Source organism: Centropristis striata, chromosome 4 (genome assembly GCF_030273125.1).
Source record: "Centropristis striata isolate RG_2023a ecotype Rhode Island chromosome 4, C.striata_1.0, whole genome shotgun sequence".
In the NCBI taxonomy this organism is placed as follows: Eukaryota; Metazoa; Chordata; class Actinopteri; order Perciformes; family Serranidae; genus Centropristis; species Centropristis striata.
Window position 1 is genome coordinate 42,602,694 of NC_081520.1, and position 20,912 is coordinate 42,623,605.

The 20,912-nt window shown below is 39.6% G+C and overlaps 4 protein-coding genes across 4 annotated transcripts; all 4 read right to left on the minus strand.

The window, feature by feature from the left end:
- Positions 1 to 1,400: 1,400 nt before the first annotated feature.
- On the minus strand, positions 1,401 to 7,219 carry LOC131970195 (P2Y purinoceptor 13-like). Its single transcript, XM_059331525.1, has 5 exons — positions 7,066 to 7,219; positions 6,764 to 6,824; positions 5,888 to 6,089; positions 4,908 to 5,297; positions 1,401 to 2,532 (listed from the first exon to the last, which is right to left on the minus strand). Exons 3-5 carry the CDS (start codon positions 6,068 to 6,070, stop codon positions 2,062 to 2,064), a joined length of 1,044 nt encoding a protein of 347 aa, XP_059187508.1. The 5' UTR covers positions 6,071 to 6,089; positions 6,764 to 6,824; positions 7,066 to 7,219; the 3' UTR covers positions 1,401 to 2,061.
- Positions 7,220 to 8,922: 1,703 nt separating this feature from the next.
- Positions 8,923 to 9,912, minus strand: LOC131970752 (P2Y purinoceptor 13-like). Its single transcript, XM_059332174.1, has one exon. It carries the CDS (start codon positions 9,910 to 9,912, stop codon positions 8,923 to 8,925), a length of 990 nt encoding a protein of 329 aa, XP_059188157.1.
- Positions 9,913 to 12,879: 2,967 nt separating this feature from the next.
- On the minus strand, positions 12,880 to 13,869 carry LOC131970753 (P2Y purinoceptor 13-like). The gene has a single exon (XM_059332176.1). The coding sequence runs from the start codon at positions 13,867 to 13,869 to the stop codon at positions 12,880 to 12,882; it is 990 nt and encodes a 329-aa protein (XP_059188159.1).
- Positions 13,870 to 18,174: 4,305 nt separating this feature from the next.
- Positions 18,175 to 20,179, minus strand: LOC131970303 (P2Y purinoceptor 12-like). Its single transcript, XM_059331665.1, has 2 exons — positions 19,928 to 20,179; positions 18,175 to 19,010 (listed from the first exon to the last, which is right to left on the minus strand). The coding sequence occupies exons 1-2, from the start codon at positions 20,177 to 20,179 to the stop codon at positions 18,195 to 18,197; spliced, it is 1,068 nt and encodes a 355-aa protein (XP_059187648.1). The 3' UTR covers positions 18,175 to 18,194.
- Positions 20,180 to 20,912: the final 733 nt, after the last annotated feature.

The following is a 20,912-nucleotide window of genomic DNA, read 5'->3' on the forward strand; positions in this document are numbered from 1 at the left end:
ACTCTTTTCCTGCAGAGGGTCAGAGAGGCCGATCTCCTCCGTCACATGGAACAGGAAGTGTCCCATTTGTTGCACAAAATATACTACACTCTTTTACTCTGTACTGCCTTTACAAATGTCATTTAAGGCTTCCTTTGTTGTGTGATGTTCAGTTTCGGCTCCATTTGCAAGTTTAGTTTCGTGTGAATTTGTGTGATCTGAAATGAACATTTCCATTTCTACTAAAGTGTTTGAGCAGAGTGCAGTAAGCCTGTCCACTTTTATTATTTTCAGCCACTGGGAGTTTGAACAATTGAACAACATGTCAAAGTGACTTTTCTGACCTAAAGCTGAGGTTTAAGTTTAATGAGCTGACTATAAGCCCAAAGGCTTCTTCACAGGAAGCAGGTTATAAACTCCTGCTGATTGGCATCACTGACATGTTTGACAGGTTTTTATGACATTCAAGCTTTACCACCTTGTTCCACCAGAATCCTGCCAGCTCTACCTACCTGATGCCTGTTTATCTGCTCTGTTCTGTCCTCAACTTGTGTCTGTGAAAACTGCCAGGCAACATTATCTGCAGGGTTTATTTAATTTCCATGAATGTCATTTAGAATTTCTCATAATTCACTCCTGCGGGGTCATCTGTCAGAGGATTTAATCTGAGGGTGACGAACGGTCCTTTCCTCGGCTGCATTCGCTGCTCCGACCGCTCTCTAGCTCATTAATTTCCTGCCCAAATATCAGCTTCTGTCGTAGCCGACAGAGGGTGGGAATGGAGGATGATCATATTTCATTATTACATTAATCAGACCCACATGCGGACGTGATTGTAAATCAGGTGGGGGTGACATTAATCCTGCAGAACCAGTTTGTGAATGTCCTGAAACCCGTCTTCGGGGTGTTGCAGTGTTGGAAAAAAGTCAATTTATTCCAGTTCTGTATATTCTTTTCTCCTCTTGTTCGATTAAAACATTAATGGCGCAGTGGCTCTGCTGCAGCACTGTGGGAGACTACATGGCCTACTTGTGAATGCTTGCAGCTCTGCTGGGTGTGGTTAGTTAACACCAAGTTTTATCAAACATCGAATCTGCAGCTCAGCAGTATCGCTCTGCAGTTCCTGTTGGCCGATTTGCTCAATCATTTCTAAAGAATCTTAGATAGTGATCACCACCAATGGTAAATAAGAAGTAAACATTCTAATCAATCATCAGAGCTTACACAAGGGGATCAGACCATCTGCACTTCTCTAGTATATAGGAACAGGGTTTATGTGGGTTTACCCTCCTTTCTATTGCTGCCTTTGCTGCCTCTCAGCTGTACATACAGTAAAACCTTTCTCTACGATGTCTTTAAAGATTAGATCAAAATGCTGTTTTACCAACTGTTTTAGACTCATACCCTGGCTCCCCTTCAATATCAACCACATGTAAATACTTCCAGCATAAATCTGAACACAGTGCAATTGTAGTATGAAATATATTAATTTTATTAATATTAATATGGGTATATTGCACAGAAGTTATAGCTGTAAGCACTGTCGATTGCAGTCTGCCTAATTCTGTTATCTTCCAGTCCCTGCTCCACAGTGCAGGGCTGTAATCATCTCAGAATATTTGCTGTCAAGATGTTTACCCGTCTGCCAGTTTTTGTGATGGGAAAGTGCAGTTTGAATGAGATTAGAGAAGAAAAGGAAGTGGAAAATGACAGTAAGCACAAGTAAGGAAATGAAAATGTTGGATGACTTGGCAAACAGAAGTGCTTAGTTAGTACTGTACCAAAGGGAATACATGTTTGACCCTTTTCTGTCCGTTCAACAGACTCTGATCACCTTTTTACAACCGCTGTCATTGAGATAAAATGATATTTACACTTAGAATAAACGTTCAGGCAGCAGGTCGTTGTGTGATTGAGCCTTGACAGTTATTATTTCCTCATGTATATTGTCCAGTCTGTTACTGAGGCGTCCCACTATATGCCAGTCTGTTACTGAGGCATCCCACTATATGCCAGTCTGTTACTGGGGCATCCCACTATATGCCAGTCTGTTACTGAGGCGTCCCACTATATGCCAGTCTGTTACTGGGGCGTCCCACTATATGCCAGTCTGTTGCTGTGGGCCATCTGAGACATCTCCAGCTGGGTGGAGGTGGCGGTGGGAGAGTCCATGGCTCCTTTGAGCGGTCCTCTACAGAGAGCAGCCGTCAGTCGTCTCCTGAACACTTTGCACAGGAAGACGTAGATGAGCGGGTCCAGGCACACGTTGGTGGCCGACAGCCACAGCGTGGTTTCCTTGGCGACGTAGAGAGCGTTCTGCGCCCGGCAGTGACTGGCCATGCCGCCGGTCTGGGTCAGAGTGTAGGGCACGCGGGCGAAGTGGAACGGGGCGAAGCAGATGAAAAACACCCCCACGACCACAAAGACCTTTGCTTTGGTTCTGCGACTGGCAGCGTGAGAGCTGCTCTTTGAGGCTTTGTATGACTCATAAACCTTCTTGCTGATGAACGTGTAGCAAACCACCATCAGGGCCAGCGTTCCCCAGAAAACCACCTGCAGAGCACAGCAACAAAATATTAACCAGCGAAGGACTTCTCACAGCTTTTCTCACGGCTCGCTTTGAACAGCTGTGATTCAAATGACAATTCTAGTTTTATTATTTAAATGTCATGTATTAGCTCTGCTGCAGGGAATCATACAGCATAGTGTCGCAATATCTTGAATGGCAATATTGTATTGATACTCTGATGCCAAATATTGATATATTATTATTATTATTACTATCATTAGGGCCTCGGGGCAATCTCCCCAGCACTGGTCCCATACAGCAATATCTGTAGGGACCAGTGCTGCACTACTGTTATACTGTGGATTTCTTCTTCTTCCTCTTGCGGACGCAATTTCATCCCGCTACTAGTCCTACAACTTGAAGAGTTGCAGGACAAATTATATATCAAAACGTGCGGTTTGATCGGGATCGGTGTGCTATTACTTTTCTCTACAGAATACGAAAAACTGCTCAAAATTTTGCATTGAAATGAATGGGACGGCCGACAAAAAATGAGCGAAAAGAACAATCATTGGAGATTTTTAAACGTCTACTTCTCCGGCATAATTTCACCTAGAGACTCCATTTAAACTTTAAACAGTAGACACAAGTCTTGTGTATCGGTGTATTAATCCACGTTTCGATAGGTCATATAGTTTTTTATCAATCCCTGTTCAATGACCATGATCATTTTTGGAGAAATCCTGAGATTATAATGGGTGTGTATTGCACGGAATGTTCGTGTCACAGTGTGTGACATCATCGCCAGAGTGTAGAGGGAGAGAAAAAACTGTCAAAAAATAAATTTGAAAACTGCGTTCCAGGCCGCAAATTCCACTCTACAGAAATAATTTATACATAGAAACGTAGGAAAATTAGTCTTCTCCCTCACAATCCTCTGGTAAAGCTGTCAGAGTTATAGTTTGGGCGTAGGACGCACAGATGATCCACCAACACCACCAACAGCCTCATTGGCTCCCATATTAAAAACGCAGGAAGATTTCGGAAAAAGTGAGACCTAAACGTTTTTTTAGATCGCTCTAACAAAGCTATTTTTTAATTTTTCTTCACAAAAAACATATGTAGACGTTCAGGAAGAACTCAGGACGCTCAAAGTGAAGTCGGATCAATGATAGGTATTATGGTTTTCCCAAAAATGCTTTCTGTTCGAGGCCAGAAATTCCAGTCCACCTCTGGCTGCTTTCACTCTTTCATTAACAGGTGTCAGTTAATTCAGTTGATTGCTTTGATCTTTGATGTGATTACAGTTACAGATACACACACACACACACACACACACACACACACACACATGCGCGAAACACGCACACTCCTCACACATGCATACACATGCTTCAAACACACGCACGCACACACACACAGTAACTTTATGTGATTTTAATTACACACACACACACACACACACACATTTTGAGGTTAAAGGGCATAGTTTGAAATCTCTGAAGAATCTCATCATAGTGTACACACACCGGCAGTAGCCCCCGTGGCCCTTTCAAAATTTCCCCAGAGGAAATTTTCTAGTTACTATTATCATTGTTAATATGGCAAGTAATACAAATTAAACTTTTAGGTACTAGAATAATAAAATCAATTGCTGTTTCAGTCCAGAAGATGGTGCTAAGATTAGATGTTTTATTTAATTGCATTTCAAATTAAATTCAAATTCCTCAGTTGCTGAAGGGAATGCAAAACTTATTGTTGACAGGTTTTATGAGAGCTTGTCTGCTTGACAATCCCATTTTGATCCAAATAAAAAATAAAGGATAAACAGGCTTTAAAACAGGCTTTATCTTAACATAAAAAAAGTATTTTCTTCAGAGACATAATATTCAGTTGATAAAAGGTGATACATTGCAATATATTGTAATATACTCTATGCTATTGCAATACTCATCGTATTGTAAAATGTTTCAAATTTCAATAATATTGTGTTTTGACTAAAGTATCATGATAATATCTTGATAGTGGGACCTCGTATTCAGAGTCCACTGAATCTAATTTTGCAGAAGGAATAGTTTGACATTTTATAAAATACGTATTCTCTTTCTAGAAAGGCTGATATTACTTTAACCCATTGACGCCTAAAACTTCCTGTAAAACCTCTGATTGGAGATTTTAAAATCGGCCCCTAAAAGTTTTTCTGGAAATTCAAAGGAAGTGTCAACGCTTCTACTAAATAATAGATTTTTCAGCCTCTGTAGCAGATACAAATGAAATTCAAAAAGTATCTGAGAGCTTATACAAATACAACAAAACGACGTATCCGCTTTCCAGGCTTCAATGGGTTAAACATGTAAATGATATTGAACTTTTCGTCTAAACTTCCCAAAATGTAGAAGTGCCTTTATGTAATAATTACCTGACAGAAGTAGTTGAAGCCTTCGTGCCAGAGCAGGCCGGCTCGGCTCTTCATGGAGGTGCACTTCAGTCTGCCTGCAGAGACTCGAGGCGGCTGGTCGCTCAGGATGACGTTAGGCAGCGCCAGAGACAACATGACCAGCCAGACGGCGGCACTCAGCATCTGGCCCACCGGGACACGCATCAGGGCACATTTACCAAACGGCCTGACGATCTTCAGGTAGCGGTCCAGGCTGATGAGGCCCAGCAGGATGATGCTGATGTACATGGTGATGTAGAAGAGAACAGCAGAGTATCGGCAGTGGAAGGCTCTTAGCTGCCAGGAGCCCACGCCCGCATCACTGAGGACCCTCAGAGGGATGGTCAGGGTCATCAGCAGGTCCGCCACCACCTGGGGGTCAAGGACCTCGGTTTTTGTCTGTTTTTTTGTTGTTTTACACCAGGGGTGTCAAACTCAAATACACAATGGGCCAAAATTTAAAACTTGAATAAAATCGCGGGCCAACATTGAACAAATAAACCTTTTAATATATACCAAACATGTTTTGCTTTAACATTAAATATGGAACCAGCAACGCTTATAAACATACAATATATAACTAAATAGTGCAGACATGCAAAATCAAATTTCAAATAAAAAACACATCAATGTCATTAATTTATTAAATAAAAATTAAATAAAAATCGTATGCCTCTTTTCTATTTGCATCCTTCTGATTTAAATATCAAAATAAACTTTTTCAACAGGTTAATACATTTAAAAATAAAATAACAATAATAAATCTAGTATTAGCGGTAAATGCGCCGTATAATACCGGCGGGTCAGCTTTTATAGTACAATAATAATATAATAATTTGATATCGGCTCGCGGGCCAAATAAAATTACACTGCGGGCCAAATTTGGCCCGTGGGCCAGAGTTTGACACCCCTGTTTTACACGGACAAAATGTAAAAAAAAAAAAAAAGCTAAATTCCCTTACCACATTTTTTAGAAAGACCACAAACGTGGAGGTGCTGGGGATCCTGAAGAAGATCCATGCAGCCAGAGAGTTGAGGATGAGGGCGACGATGAAGAGGAGGCTGTAGAGAACGGGGAACACCACCGCCGTCACGCTGGTGTCCCGGACACACCTGGTGGAGCTGTTGGTCAGGCTGCTGTTCATCTTCTGGCCTTCTGTGGACCTTTAGAGGTGAGAGAGAGGACAGGTAATAAGATGTTACACAGTTAGTCACATGAAGACATCAATAATAAATAACTTACTGTGTAATATGTTGTTTATGTAACATGTATAAATGTAATTTCCTCTTTCTAAAGACCTGCAGTTAACCGCTGTAGGAGCACGGGTTCCTTTATAACGCTTCCTTTCATAACTGGTTTTAAAGACTTAAGTGTTGGCTTTTTCTCTGTCTGCATTCAACAAGTAGAATCCACCTTCAGGAGCATACAAATATTTAAAAAAAGAAAATAAATATTAAATACGGGGTAAGCACTACATTTGATCACAGTTAGAGAAGGCTCACTCAGTAAAAAGGACACTTCTGACAGTATAAATAGTTTATTTAGTTCTCCAGTCAGATTGCAGAGATGCTCCTAATATATAGTATTAAAGGAATTCAACAGCTAACTGCTTCATTTGTCCATGTTGAATCCTCCTCCTGTCTGACAGTATATATGCCTGGTGCATTTACAACAGCTTAGAATAACTCTCAGACTAGGAGCAGGTGCTATGGCAACCAATATATACTAAAACTTTTGTCCCTTTTAGTACCCATGGTAATGGTAATTAGGCCTGTTACAAAACCTTAGTGTGATAATCTAGTTAGAGATGTGGTTGTAGAGTCAGTAATAGTCTTACCTTCTCACTGTGTCCTTGTCCTCTGTGACATGTGAAGAATATTGAACCAAGCAGTGAAAAACTACAGTATTTCAAGAAAGAAAAAAAAAAGAAGTGAAATACCCAATTCCCCTTTCTTCTTTTCCCCCACAGGAAGGAAATGTAACAAAAGAAAACCCCAAATTGGAATTTCTCAGTGTGTTACTTTAGTTCTTTCACCAATTTAGAAATACTACTTGTGACCTAACGAGGTTTCAGCTGTCTGTCTCTCCGTAACTCTCTCTCTCCGTCTTTAAGTGTGTGTGTGTGTTTGATGCTCTTACAATGGAGCTGGTCTCTGCAGCGACTGTGTGGCTGTCTTGTCACAATCCCAATGAGTTTGCCAGTCTTCCTCCGGGTGAAAGACCCTTTCCTTCCTCGCTTCCTGTGTCCAATTGTCTGCTGAGAGGCTTGTTCTGCTGTGCCAGTCGCTCCCCCTGCCTCCGCTCGCCTGCGTCAGTCTCACTAGCTGTTGACAGGCCAACACCAAAGCATCAACTCATTTCTTGACACGCATATAGGGACCTCCTGCACCTCCTGCCCCCCTGCTGCTCCTCCTTCCACCCTGCAGCCTGTTTACCCCACCTCTTGTTGCTTATCTCCACTCATCATGAGAGAGTGTTACAATGCTAACCACAGAGGGCTGTGAAATTGCACTTCTTACTTCTCACAAAATATCCCTTAATGGCTCAAGTTGCAGAATTTAATTTGGTGTTATTTTTGTTTACTATTAGGACCACTTGTCCATATTTCTGCAGTGCACTATAATTGACTGAACATCCTCTTTTCCTCTTGATCTTGCTTCCTTTAATATCATTTTGTGCTGTCTTGACAAAAATAGTGCATTCTGAGAACATGAAGATGATTTCCTGTGAGGTTTTTCTTGGCTCTGCACCAGGAGGAATGTCCGATGGGAAAAATGAGCTGAGAGGAGCATGCATGTGTTCACTACAGGCCTCAGAGTGAACTTTAGCTTATGTGACGAAAACTTCTTATGTTTAAAAGCAGAACAAAATGAACCGACCTATGGTTTCCAGACCCACAGATACTTTATAAAAAAATAATCACACATATCAGGACAGCCTCATTTCAATTGACATATAATCCAAAATTATAATTTTTACCAGCAGCTAGTTTTTTATTGAAGCAAAATCACAATCTTATTTCAGTTAAAAACTGAAATATTCAAGCAGTATGAAGCATCTTAACGGACAACATGTTCTTATATTTATACAACACTCAGCAGGATAATACCTCAATTTAGTGTTTATTTTTGGCTTCATTACATCATTTTTTTTTAGATTTACAGCATCATTTATTTATCTTAATATATATGGATAAAACAGACTACCTTTATTGTTTGCAGTATCTTTCTATGTTGGAGCTGATCTGCGTGCAGCCAGTCGATGATATCGGCTGATAGAAACATCTGCAGGAGCTAATTTAAGACATGATCCATTTTTACTGTCACCACAAACACAATATTACATCAGTATGCAAAGCAAATGTTAACTAGCTTTAACTTCACTTTCTTTGCATGTCTGCTTCATTTACAGTCTCCCTTCTTGAACTCTATTTTCTTTCTTTATGATATTGAAAACTCTCAGGGACGCTATAAAACTGTTGTGCAGACATAAAAAGCCAGATAATAACAGCACCCGCTCCTCTCGTGCTGTTTATCTGCTCCTCCACCCGTCCTGTGTTTCCTGTTCATGGTTTATTTAGAGCAACACTGACAAGACTTGAAACTGCACAGCACAACTTCAGCATGGAGTAAATAGCTAAATGTTAATATAATTGTTCAACAATCAATCAATCAATATCCTTTATTTAACCAGGTAAAATTCATTGAGATTAAAATCTCTTTTTCAAGAATGACCTGGCCAAGAAGGCAGCACCATGATAACATAAGAACAATCAACCATAATTCTCATACACCACATTCAACATCAGTTAAAGTACATACAAGATCAGGGGCAAGACTCTATGAAGATTGAAATGAGTACAGTTAAAAATGACATAAATAAACTGGTGACAGATGAATGAATAAACCCGGTCGTTATCAGAAAATACAATAATATGACTTTTAGTTTAAAAAGTCTTGAGTAAGATCTGAGCTCATGATGATGTCATGGCTGGTGTCAGACTCCACTCTGCTGCAGAGAGTCTTCTGCTCCTCCTGCTAAAGCTGCTTGAAAGGACATGGACACGCTCTTCATCATGGACACCAGTTTGTCTTTGAACTCCCGACAGAGGAAGACGTAGAGCAGCGGGACGGTGCAGATGTTGGTGCAGGCCAGCCAGAGGCTGAACTCCTTGGCGAACCTGCTGAAGTTAGAGCAGCCGGTGTTTGAGGAGGCTTTGACCTGCTGGAAGGTGTAGGGGATCCTGACCATGTGGTACGGTCCGAACGACACAAAGAACACGACCACAACCAGAAACACACGCAGCTTGACCTTCTGCTGTCCCTGGTTGTTGCTGCTGCCAGAGTTCCTAAAAGAACGGATCACCTTGTTGGCGATGCAGATGTAGCACACGGTGATGATGACGCTGACGACCCAGAAGAAGACGCTCTGGTTGATCACGGTGTTCTGGTGGAACTTCAGCCCCTCCGGCCCTTTCAGCTTCACGCAGGTGATGCTGCCGGTGATATTAGCCACTGGATGGTTGCTGAGGATGATGTTTGGTAAGGCTGTTCCTCCAAACAGGATGAGCCAGACTATCCCAGAGATCACCTTACTGATGGTCACATTCTGACCAAACTTGCTTTGGGGCATCATGATCTTGAAGAAGCGGTCCACGCTGATAAAGCCCAAGAAAGTGATGCATGTGTACATCGTACTGTACAAGATGGAACTGACGAAACACGAAAGTATGAAAAATGTGTATGAAGCAACCTGAAAGTCTCTAGCAGCTTTGATGGGCATGGTCAGGGTCATGATGATGTCAGCAGCTACCAGGTTCTTCAGGTACACCACGAAGGTGGAGGTGGACTTGAGGTGCAGAGAGACCCAGGCTGCCACTCCGTTCAGCACCAGAGCTACTGGGAACATCAGGAAGTAGAGGACTGGGACCACGTACGGGTTGTAAACACAAGCTGGCTCACTGGGAGAGGTTTGGTTGGAGGACATCGCTGCACCTGAGGAGAAAGGAAACGTTTAAAATACATTTCAGAAGCCAAAACATAATCTTCATGTAGGCTGTACATCATGCATTTAAGCAAACTGTCCCTGTGAATATGTGCAATATGATTTAGAGAGTTGATTTTAATAATATCCAACAGTCACAGAGGAATCATCACCCATACTTCATCCTTTATCCATCCAGGCTGCAGGCTGAGCAAACTTTATTCAATTTGATGTAATCAAAATCTGTGTTTAAAAAAAAAATGATATAAAAATAGATGTTATAGATATATAATACATTTGATGAAAAATAATTATTTTTTATTTTATTTTATAATTATTAATTATATACAATATAAGGGGTAAAATAAATGTAAAAGTACTAATATATAGAATGTGGAAAATATAAAAAATTCAAAGCAAAAATGTATATATTTTAAAAAGAACAATAAAAGGCCAAGTCTAGGACTTATGAAGAGGGTTGGGGCAAGGTAGGAGAAAAAAAAAACAAAAGGAAGAATTATTTTTTTCATTATGCTGTTCGAGAAAAAAAGTTGAAAATGTGGAGAATGAAATCAAATGTTTGTGTTGGTAAAGTTGGAAAGAGTCACAGATCCATATCCAACCATAAAATAAATGAAACTTTGCATTCATATATCATTATTAATACATTTAAATAATCTTTTCTTGTATCATAGTCCATTATATGAGGTGTTGTCATTAAAATAATTATCACAGATGAATCTATGATTCACAAATACTACATTATGTACTAATTATGTATTGTATGTGATAAAGTACATGATAACTTACAGTTGGTGATGAACTTCTCTAACACGAAGCTGCAGGACGATCCTGTGAGAAATGTCCTGACGCTGGAGGTGTTTAAGAAACTCTTTCAGAGCATTTTACTAGCAAACAAATCAGCGTTTAAGCTGTGATGAGCCTGGTGATTTATCAGGACATATGCAAAAATAGGAAAAACGCATTGGTCTTTAGACAAAAGCTGCACAGACGTCATTCAGCCAGTCTAGATGGCCCTTACAACAGAAATAGGAAGTTTTGGCTTTACGGGGCACCATTCTTCCTTCAGCCAACACTGGAACCTCAGACGTCACCATCTCACCTTTAAGACGGAGCTGCTAGCATTCATGTTTTAGTTGTTTTAGTTGTTTTAGTGTTGTGAAGCCTCAGCCTGAACTCTGCTAGTCATCATTGTGTCATGAGTCATTAACACAGCAAATGTTCCTGATATTGACTTGGCTGCAGCTCTGAGCAGCTAAATACACATCATTTGTTTTAACACTCACCATTATTGGTTTTTTTGTTTTGTTTTTTTTTTGCTGGCAGAAGGAAATACAATACAAAACAGAACTGAAGCAGATGATGATTTTTTCCATTAAGAAAGCTAAGCAGGCATTCATTCCTCTCTCTTTTTTTAATCTTTGCTTGTGTAATTCTGATTTCTGATTGCCCAATCGGCGAACTGATTGATTGCACCAGTTTGTGCAAGAATCATGGAGCTGATTCTGCTGCAAACGGCCCCGTGGCTTCATCTGACCAGAGAGTCCCTCAGCTGCTGGAGAGTCCCTCAGAATACTCTGCAGCTTGTTGTTGAGAGAAACAGAAGAAGTGTGATTGCTGCCAAGAAGATTTATTGCAGAGGGTTGTGGGTTTCAATTCTCTTTCAGTTTAACTAATTACAAATATTTTGCTATGTGGCAATGGTGACCAGAATTGTTCTTGGAGTTTAGTCTAGAATATTATGTTGAATAATGAAGTGTGTGCATTGGTATCTGATTTACTATTGTTTCATTTCACTTCTTGGCACTTGGTGTTTACAATGCAGCAATAAACTTCAACAATAGTTTATTGGAGAGAAATCAAATGACGTGACATAATAAGTTGATGAAAATACAAGATAATACAAGAAATTCATTCAAACTAAATATTTTTGGCAACGGAGCAATGCTCTTTTGCAGAAAGTGATTAAATTAAAATGTATGAGAATACAAGTGAAATGATTTATGTTACCATTTATTTTAGCCTTTATAATAATGATATGCCAAAAACTTTGTGCCATTATTGTTACTTTGTGTCCCAATTTCAGCTCTTTTAACTGTTATAAAATATGATCATGAAGCAGAGAGTCTTAACTCTAATGGGGATCTTTTTAACAATAAACAATAAACTCTCAACTTTCTTCTTCTTATTTTCATCTTAATGGTCAAATAAATTCCCCCTTTGATAAGTGAGTGAGATCATATAGAGAGAAGTGGCTGAAGGCTGCATGTTTATGACAGAAAAAACTAAACACGGACAACTTCAAACTCAGATTTATTGACACAAGTCTCACAATACCACCTTGATATTACAACATAAAACATAGTGTTAAACTAGAATATAGTTAAATGGATACAATATAACTATAGATACATACATAATGTACATAATGTAACAGCTCTGATTCAACATAGAATTTGTGTTTGAATGGTTAAACCCACTTAATTTAAGACAATAATGAATATGTTGTATTTATCATAGTGTATTTTTGCAATAAAATTGACCTAATGTCTGCAGAAATAATAATAATGTCTACAGAAATTTACCAAAATCATTATCAAGAAAACCATGGAAAATGGCTAAATTAAACTCTGATAAGCTATTTTTCTTGTTATCATTACATTTGTCCAAACAAATGTACATTAGTTATACCAGGCAGTTAAATGAACAAGAAGAAAACAAGGGTGGTTTAATATTTTTTTCTCCATGACTGTATGTTTCTCCCTAGTCTAATAGATGCTAGTCCTCCTGAGGCCACTAGAGGGCAGTGTAACATAAAATACAACATCTCAGAAGTTGCTGTAGGACTATCAAAGGCTTTCTGGCTTCCTTAGAATAAAACTCTCTAATCAGTGACTAAGAGCATCTTATTTATGTCTAAGTTGTTATTTTAATGACTAATAATTCTCTCTAGACTGAAACATCCTCGTTTTCACTTGACTGTAACGCGACACGGATCCCTCTGGCCTTCATCATCTCCAGCAGCTTGTCTCTGTACTCCCTGCACAGGTAGATGTAGAGGACCGGGTCCAGGCAGGCGTTGGTGGTGGAGAGCCACAGGGCCAGTTTATGGACCACCGTCACCCAGACCTGATCACAGACATGGATGTCAAAGACTTCATACAGTGTAAAAGGAACACGCATCACATGCAGAGGCACAAAACACACAAAGTACACCAGGAGGATGAGGAAGACTCGGAGCTTGGTCTTCTTCTTCCCCTGGCTGTTGTTGCTGCCAGAGTTCCTGAAGGACTTCAGGACCTTCAGGGTGATGCAGACGTAGCAGAAGACAATCACCATGGTGACGAGCCAGAACAGGATCTCCATGGACAGGACCACGTACTTGTGAAGCTTCAGACCCACTTTACTTTTCAGGGACATGCAGAGATCTCCTGTAATATTAACAGGCTGCTGGTCTGTGAGGACCATCGTCGGGATGACTGTGGTACCAAACAACACGACCCAGACCGAGGAGGACATGACCAGGCTGCAGACCACCGTTTGCCCCAGCAGCAGCCCGCACGGGCGCACGATTTTGAAGAAGCGGTCGAGGCTGATGAGGCCCATCAGAGCGATGCTGGTGTACAGACAGCTGTAGAAGATGACGTCATTATAACGACAGGAGAAGGCCTTTAACCAGAGCGAGGCCCCAGGCAGCGTGCTGGCCGCCATCAGGGGCAGCGTGAGGGTCATCAGCAGGTCAGCAGCCACCAGACTCTTCAGGTACACGATGAAGGTGGAGGTGGAGCGCAGGTGGAGAGACACCCACGCTGCCAGCCCGTTCAGCAGGAACGCCACGGGGAACAGCAGGAAGAACAGACACGCCACGGCGGTGTTTATGATGTCACGGCTGAAATAAGCACACTCAGACGAGAAGGGTCTCGTGTTGTTGGACTCCATCATACAATCTGGAAAACATAAATAAAAACAGATTAAAAACAGGATGCATCAAAAGTTTATCAGTTTGAACAGAAGCCATAACTCTTTTTATAGTTTTTAATTGAAGATATGTCATAAAGGATGATCAAATAATCTGTTTAACTGACTTTAACTTCACAATCTCTGAATTATTTTTGGATTCTGGGTTTTAGTTTACACCTGCAGTCTGCTCCTAGAGGGAACATGAACAGTGAGTTTTGTCTTGAGACCAGATCCAAACCCAGCCACTAATAGACTCATGTGAGGTGAGAACTAGTCTCAGTGTTTCCTTCTAGCCCAGGTCAGCCTGATTTGCATTTTTCATTAGCGTTTAAACAACATTTGCTACTATGATTTGGTTTTGAATGTGACACCAGAGCATTTGAATGCATCCTGGACGCTGAACCTGACACTTCCACTTCTGACACCGACTGATGGAAGTTATGCAAGTGTTGGATTAGTTTTCACACGACTAAATACACAGCCGGCTTCACTTCCAATCATCAGATACCAACACTTTACCTCAGCGTCACAGAGCTAAAGGCTCCTTTAGCATGTTAGAGGCACTGGGCTCATTAACTCTAGTGAGTTCTGAGCAATGAACATTTTAGAAACAGTTTTTAAGCCCAACCTGATTTTCTTTCCCAGCTTTAGTCAAGTGGTTTAGTTGTCTCAGAGCATGGAATGAGTGGAAACTTACACTGAATAAAGTGAGGCTTGTTCCTTTTGCACAAATATACATATAATAATAATATTATAATATATATATAAGTGGAAACCAAAGAAGTCAATATCTCTGTTTGTCAATGGGTATGTGACCCTACTTCTGATTTATTACATTAGTTACTAGAATCACCAGAGGCCCCAGCATATGATTTATACAGATACTTGAGTCACCAGACGTTATTATGGCGATTTTAAGCATTTTGAGATATGGTGAGTATTGCGATACAATATATGGCGATTTAACTGAACTCAATTAAATTCAAGCAAGAATTGTTTTGTCAAATAGAAACAGAAAATTTCTCTGTCTATTCATCTCACTTCAGTTTTTTATTTCTTCACACTGAGAGTCAAACCCACAGACTGACCAACAAAGTATTGAAGTGTTCAGTCACACTGAGCTGAACTGATATCAAACATGTTGGACAACAACTGCAGCATTTTATCAAACTTCCCTCAACTTTAAGCTTCTCTGCTCTGATTTTTTCTTTAATAAAACATAAATAAAGCCTAACTGCAGCATTATTTTGACAACTTCCTGTCACGATATCCTGACAGACATATATTCCTATAGATTCCTTAAATCATCTTGTTTCATAAGATACTATCTCCTTCTAAAAGTGAGCCTGCTACAGCCGAAGAAAACCAGAGGAAAATACAACGCTAAATATCAATACTTGGCGGCCTTGAATCAATATAATAATGCCATGCATAAATATTGTGATACTATGCTGTATAAAAATTTTCCCCCACCTCTATCAGTTAACACTCTCATAATGAGTTTATGGTGTTAATCGCTGGTGTAACGTCTCCTTCAATGATGCTCAGTTAGTAAATAATAGTCCAGTTCACAGTAAAACAGAACATAAAGCTGGTTAGGCTCCTGGATTATTGACAGGTAATCACCACAGTGACATCTTGACCCTTTTACAGTGTTTTTACTTCATCAAAGTCACCTGGAACATGTTATAGTCACTAAAACATCTCCTGTCAGCTGGCTGTTCATTTAGAAAATCTGATGACGCAGCATCATTCCAGCTGCCGATTCGTTCTGTTCAGTGACGCCATTATACCAAGATGGCGAAGGCTGAAATGCTGAACATAAGGCTTTAAACCAATGAACATATGGCTTTAAACCAATGGGTAACTTCACGGTTACTACTACAGTCAGTGGTCCGTATCTACTGTGAGAGGAACTGCCCACTAATGTTGGCAGTGAGAATGTTTTGTTGAAATACAACAGCAAAGAAACTAATCAGTGATCACAGAGATATTCTGAATATTAACACAGAATCTTCCAACTTCTAGAGACTGGAAGTTACTTCAAAGCTTCTTTAATGTCTCTTTTGTAATTAGCTTGGATTTAATAAGAAAGGTAATAAGAATATAAGTAGTTATTAGAAGTTATCAGCAATAGTTTTACATGGATTCATGTCATTATTCAGTGTCTATACATTTTATATATTCTGTGTTCATGTGTGCAGTTAAATTTAGATGAATATTAGGAGTGAATATATTGGGAAGAGCTGTAACTGCAAACTGTTATTACAGCAGCAAAAGAAAAAGAACACTTTAATTTGAACACAATATAAGTTTATAAGACTCTTATATTTTCCCTTTAATTATTACAGACTTTACTTGCTCATTTCATTTTGAGACCGTTCACTGACCAGGCCCAATTATAGATAATAGATTATAAAAGTTAGTTCCTAATCTATGTTTATACTTTGAACCAAAAAAAGAAAGTTTGATTTCTTCAATCGACTCTCAATAATAATAATAATAATAATAATAATAATAATAATATCACTCACCAGCACAGGTTCTCCTTCCTCCTCTCTGAGCAGCCTGGAGATGAACACTTCACCAGATAAATCATAAAGAGTGTCAGCCTCTTCAGCCACAGATGCAAATCAAGAACACTGAGCTGCCGCGGGGGAAAGACGATTCAAATAACATGGATGGTGGTAAACCAGGTGTTTACATGTCATTCATGTGTTTTTAACATCAAATACAGGTTGCTTTATTTCCTGCTGGTCTAACTATTGAAACATGATAAAACAGCTTTTTATCATCAGTGATGTAGCAACACTGCAGCTTGTTGTCATTGTCTTTTAAATCCTCTGTCACAGATTCATTACTACAGTTCAGTGGATTGATAAACTTGAAAATAACAAGCTCAAATATTCATCAATTTATTTATATTTTAAAGTGGATTCTGCATGTATAACTCAGACTTGGTTACATATTAAGACAAGACAAATGATCCCAGAGCTTAAAGCTCCTTCAGTGTGTTTTCTTTCCCTGTAAGTAAAACTCCAGAGAGACGCAGATATCAGTTGAGAACATAATAAACATAATAAAAACAAAACCCAAAACCAGCATGAAGACAATAAAACTGTCATCATGTCTTTAGTTCCTTTATTGTTGTTTCATTATCCATTTCTGTAAAACTGAGAAGGAAATGATAGTACATAAACACAACCAATGGAAAAACCCTTATTCTTTATACTGACTGAGCAGAAAACAACAATGTATGCATACACAGCATTTATTTATGATTATCCTAAATAATGTGTTCATGCTAACAGCAATACCTTCATGCACATGAAACAATAACAGATCTGACAGGAGGTTTGTAGTTCGGCTTGAGGTTTAGATAGTAATAAACTGCAGATGTGGATTTATTTTCATTTTGAAAGTGAATGCATCACATTCTTCCTTTTAAGATGAAAACACAGAAGAGGAACCTCATATTAAGATGAATAGAGAACTAAAAATTGTGCCAGTATTCTCAAGGTTTGATAGTGAAAGAAAACTCTGAATTCATGTTTGTACTTTAGCTGAGTAGCATTTTTATGACAACAACATACAGTCATGGAAAAAATTATCAGACCACTTCTTGTTCACTTTAATGCCTGGTACAACTAGAGGTTCATGTGTTTGGACACATATAATGACAACAACAATATATATATCATAAGAGTTTAATTTAAGAGCTGATATCTAGACATTTTCCATGGTTTTATGGATAATAACCAAAATAATTATCAAGAAAACCATAGAAAATGTCTAGATATCAGCTCTTAAATTAAACTCTTTTTGTTGTTTTACCTGTCATTAAGATGAACAAGAAATTGAAGTAAACAAGGTGCTCTAATATTTTTTTTCCATGATTGTAGAAGTTAATTACTTTAAGCTTCAATGCTGAAACTGTAGATTTTTTTTAAAAGGGATGGTATTATATTAATTTTTCTGATAATCAACATGTTGATTATGACAAATCAAAAGTAAATAGATCACCATGATTCACTGACTGTATTCCTCTGATATTAGTCCCAAAGTTGAATGTGGGATAACTTCTAAAGAGGACGGGCCATAATCAGAGTATTAACATTATAAAAGTCTCTCTGGGGTCATGAGGGTCCTGTGAGGGCCAATCACAGAGTATTAACATTATAAAAGTGTTTCTGGGGTCATGAGGGTCCCGTCAGGGCCAATCTCAGAGTATTAACATTATAAAAGTCTCCATCAGGTCATAAGGGTCCTGTGAGAGTATTAACATTATAAAAGTCTTTATCATGTCATGAGGGTCCTGTCAGGGCCGTGCTGCCTGTCTCCGTGTCCGTCCCTCTGCCTGTCAGCCTGCTGCAGGTCCCATCAGGCAGCTTCAGGGTCTTGAACAGGGTGGTCCTGAAGGACCGGCACAGGAAGAAGTAGATGAGAGGGTCCAGCAGAGCGTTGAGGGAGGAGAGGAAGAGCGTGCTCTCCTTCAGCTGGAAGAAGAAGAGTTTGAGCTGGCAGTCAAAGAGCAGGCCTCTGGTCTGGCTCATGGTGTACGGCACGCGGGCGAAGTGGAACGGCACGAAGCAGACGAAGAAGACGGCCAGCACCAGGAACACGTTGGCGTTCATCTTCCTCTTGGCCGGGTGTTTCCTGGTGGACTGGCCCTCGGTCCCCGTAGCGCTGGCCTTGGTGCGGGAGTAGGACCGGTACAGCTCTCTGCTGATCAGACTGTAGCAGACCACCACCGTCACCAGGTTGCTCCAGAAGATCACCTGGCAGACGTGGTTGACCACCTCGTGCCAGTAGAGCCCCGCCTCCGTCTTCAGCTCGCTGCACTTGAAGTACGGCGAGGGCGGGGCTCGGCGGCTCAGGATGGCGTTGGGCAGGCTGAGCGCCAGCAGGAAGGTCCACACGGCTCCTGAGAGCAGTTTACGGCGGGCGAGGCGCGCTGCGTTGGTCCCCCTGAAGGGCTTCAGGGTCTTCCTGCAGCGGTCGATGCTGATCAGGCCGAAGAACAGGATGCTGATGTACATGGAGAGGTAGAAGAGCACCGAGGAGACCCGGCACACGAACACACGCAGCCCCGCCGACGCCATGTTGGAGTCTGATAGCACCTGCAGGGACACGAGGAAGAAATAATATAACATCCATCAAGCTTCACTTTCTAATTCACAGTTTATAAATGCTTCTAAATTACAACTAATCACTTTATTATTGTTTTCTTCTTTTTTTAATGGCTCAATTATAAGCAGATATTTGAATGCAGAGTTGTGAGAGATCTTTTTATGTGGAGAGCATCTGGTTCACAGTACATGTATTAATCAATTATTATCACTTTTTGTTAAAACATACATAACATATATAACAGCGTATGAAAATTATGACTATTAATATGTAACTTTATGCTCAATACCCTTATTTATTAGTTATTGACATGTATAACTGCAGACTTCATCACCATTTATTGATTTGAATATGAATGACTCACCAACAAGACAGATTTTTTTTTTTTTTAACTTAACAACCAAAATATTGCTCTCACGAAGTATCTACAATTAATATATATTTTATATTGTTTTATACCAATATTACCATTCGGTACAACTTACAAACCAGACTTCATTTACAAAAATGAAGAATATATCTTATGATTTTACACAGAACAAAGAGTTGCTGCTCTCTGTTTGCTGCCTTAGTTGGTGTGTTTGTGTAACTGTGTGACTTTGGTGTTTTACAGGGTTAGTTATTATTATTATGATTATTATTATTAGTATTCAGCGAAGTCATACAACAACACAAACGATCAGGAGATCGGTGGAGCAGCAGCGTTGTGTTCTGCAGGTAAAACAACTGTTTTTCTCAAAGAGTCTGGTGGTTTTACAGAAACCATAGAAACAGCTTCAGCTCCGTCTTTCTGCCTGATGAGGTGAAATAATGAAAACTTGCCTGCTTCTTCACAGACAACCCCATTATAAAAACATCTGATTATCCCTTTAAAGTGCCCCAAGAGGTTAAAATGGTTCAAACCAACCTTGAAAGGGAAAGTGAAGGTCATCACTACATCTGCAACCACGATGTTCTTCAGGTAAATAATGAAGTGAGACTTTGATGGGATGCGAAAAAACACCCAGACAGCCACGCTGTTGAGCAGAAGGCCCAGCAGGAAGAGGAAGGAGTAGAGGACGGGGAACACCACCGTCTTCAGGACGTTGTCCCGGGAACACGAGCTGTTGCTCAGGCTGTGGTTGCCGGGGAAGAGGGGGGAAGATGTGTTTCTCTCCATGCTGTCTGTAAAATACAAGAGAAAGTTATTCTCAATAGAACATTAGGAAAAGAGATGTTCTGCATATTATAGATCATAGATTCATAATGTGTGAGGTGTGAAAACAGGATAGCTGGCAATCCAAAATATAATAAAAAGATCAACAAGGAAGGAATGATAAAAAAAAAAAAGCCTTTATTGCTGTGGCAAATCATTCAAAACTCCAACATGCTGCGATCACAAAAGGTTTCTGTTTCACTTACACCTTGGCTTGAAGTGTGACACTTTCCTAGAATTACTATTAATAAAAAGTGAAACATATACAGAAGGTGGATAAAATGACAATGCTATCCACAATTGCAATCTTGCAGATGTCCTGACCACATGTTCAATATACTGTAACCCAGGGGTGTCAAACTCAAATACACAATGGGCCAAAATGTAAAACTTGAATAAAATCGCGGGCCAACATTGAACAAATAAACCTTTTAATATATACCAAACATGTTTTGCTTTAACATTAAATATGGAACCAGCAACGCTTATAAACATACAATATATAACTAAATAGTGCAGACATGCAAAATCAAATTTCTAATAAAAAACACATCAATGTCATTAATTTATTAAATAAAAATCGTATGCCTCTTTTCTATTTGCATCCTTCTGATTTAAATATCAAAATAAACTTTTTCAACAGGTTAATACATTTAAAAATAAAATAACAATAATAAATCTAGTATTACTGGTAAAT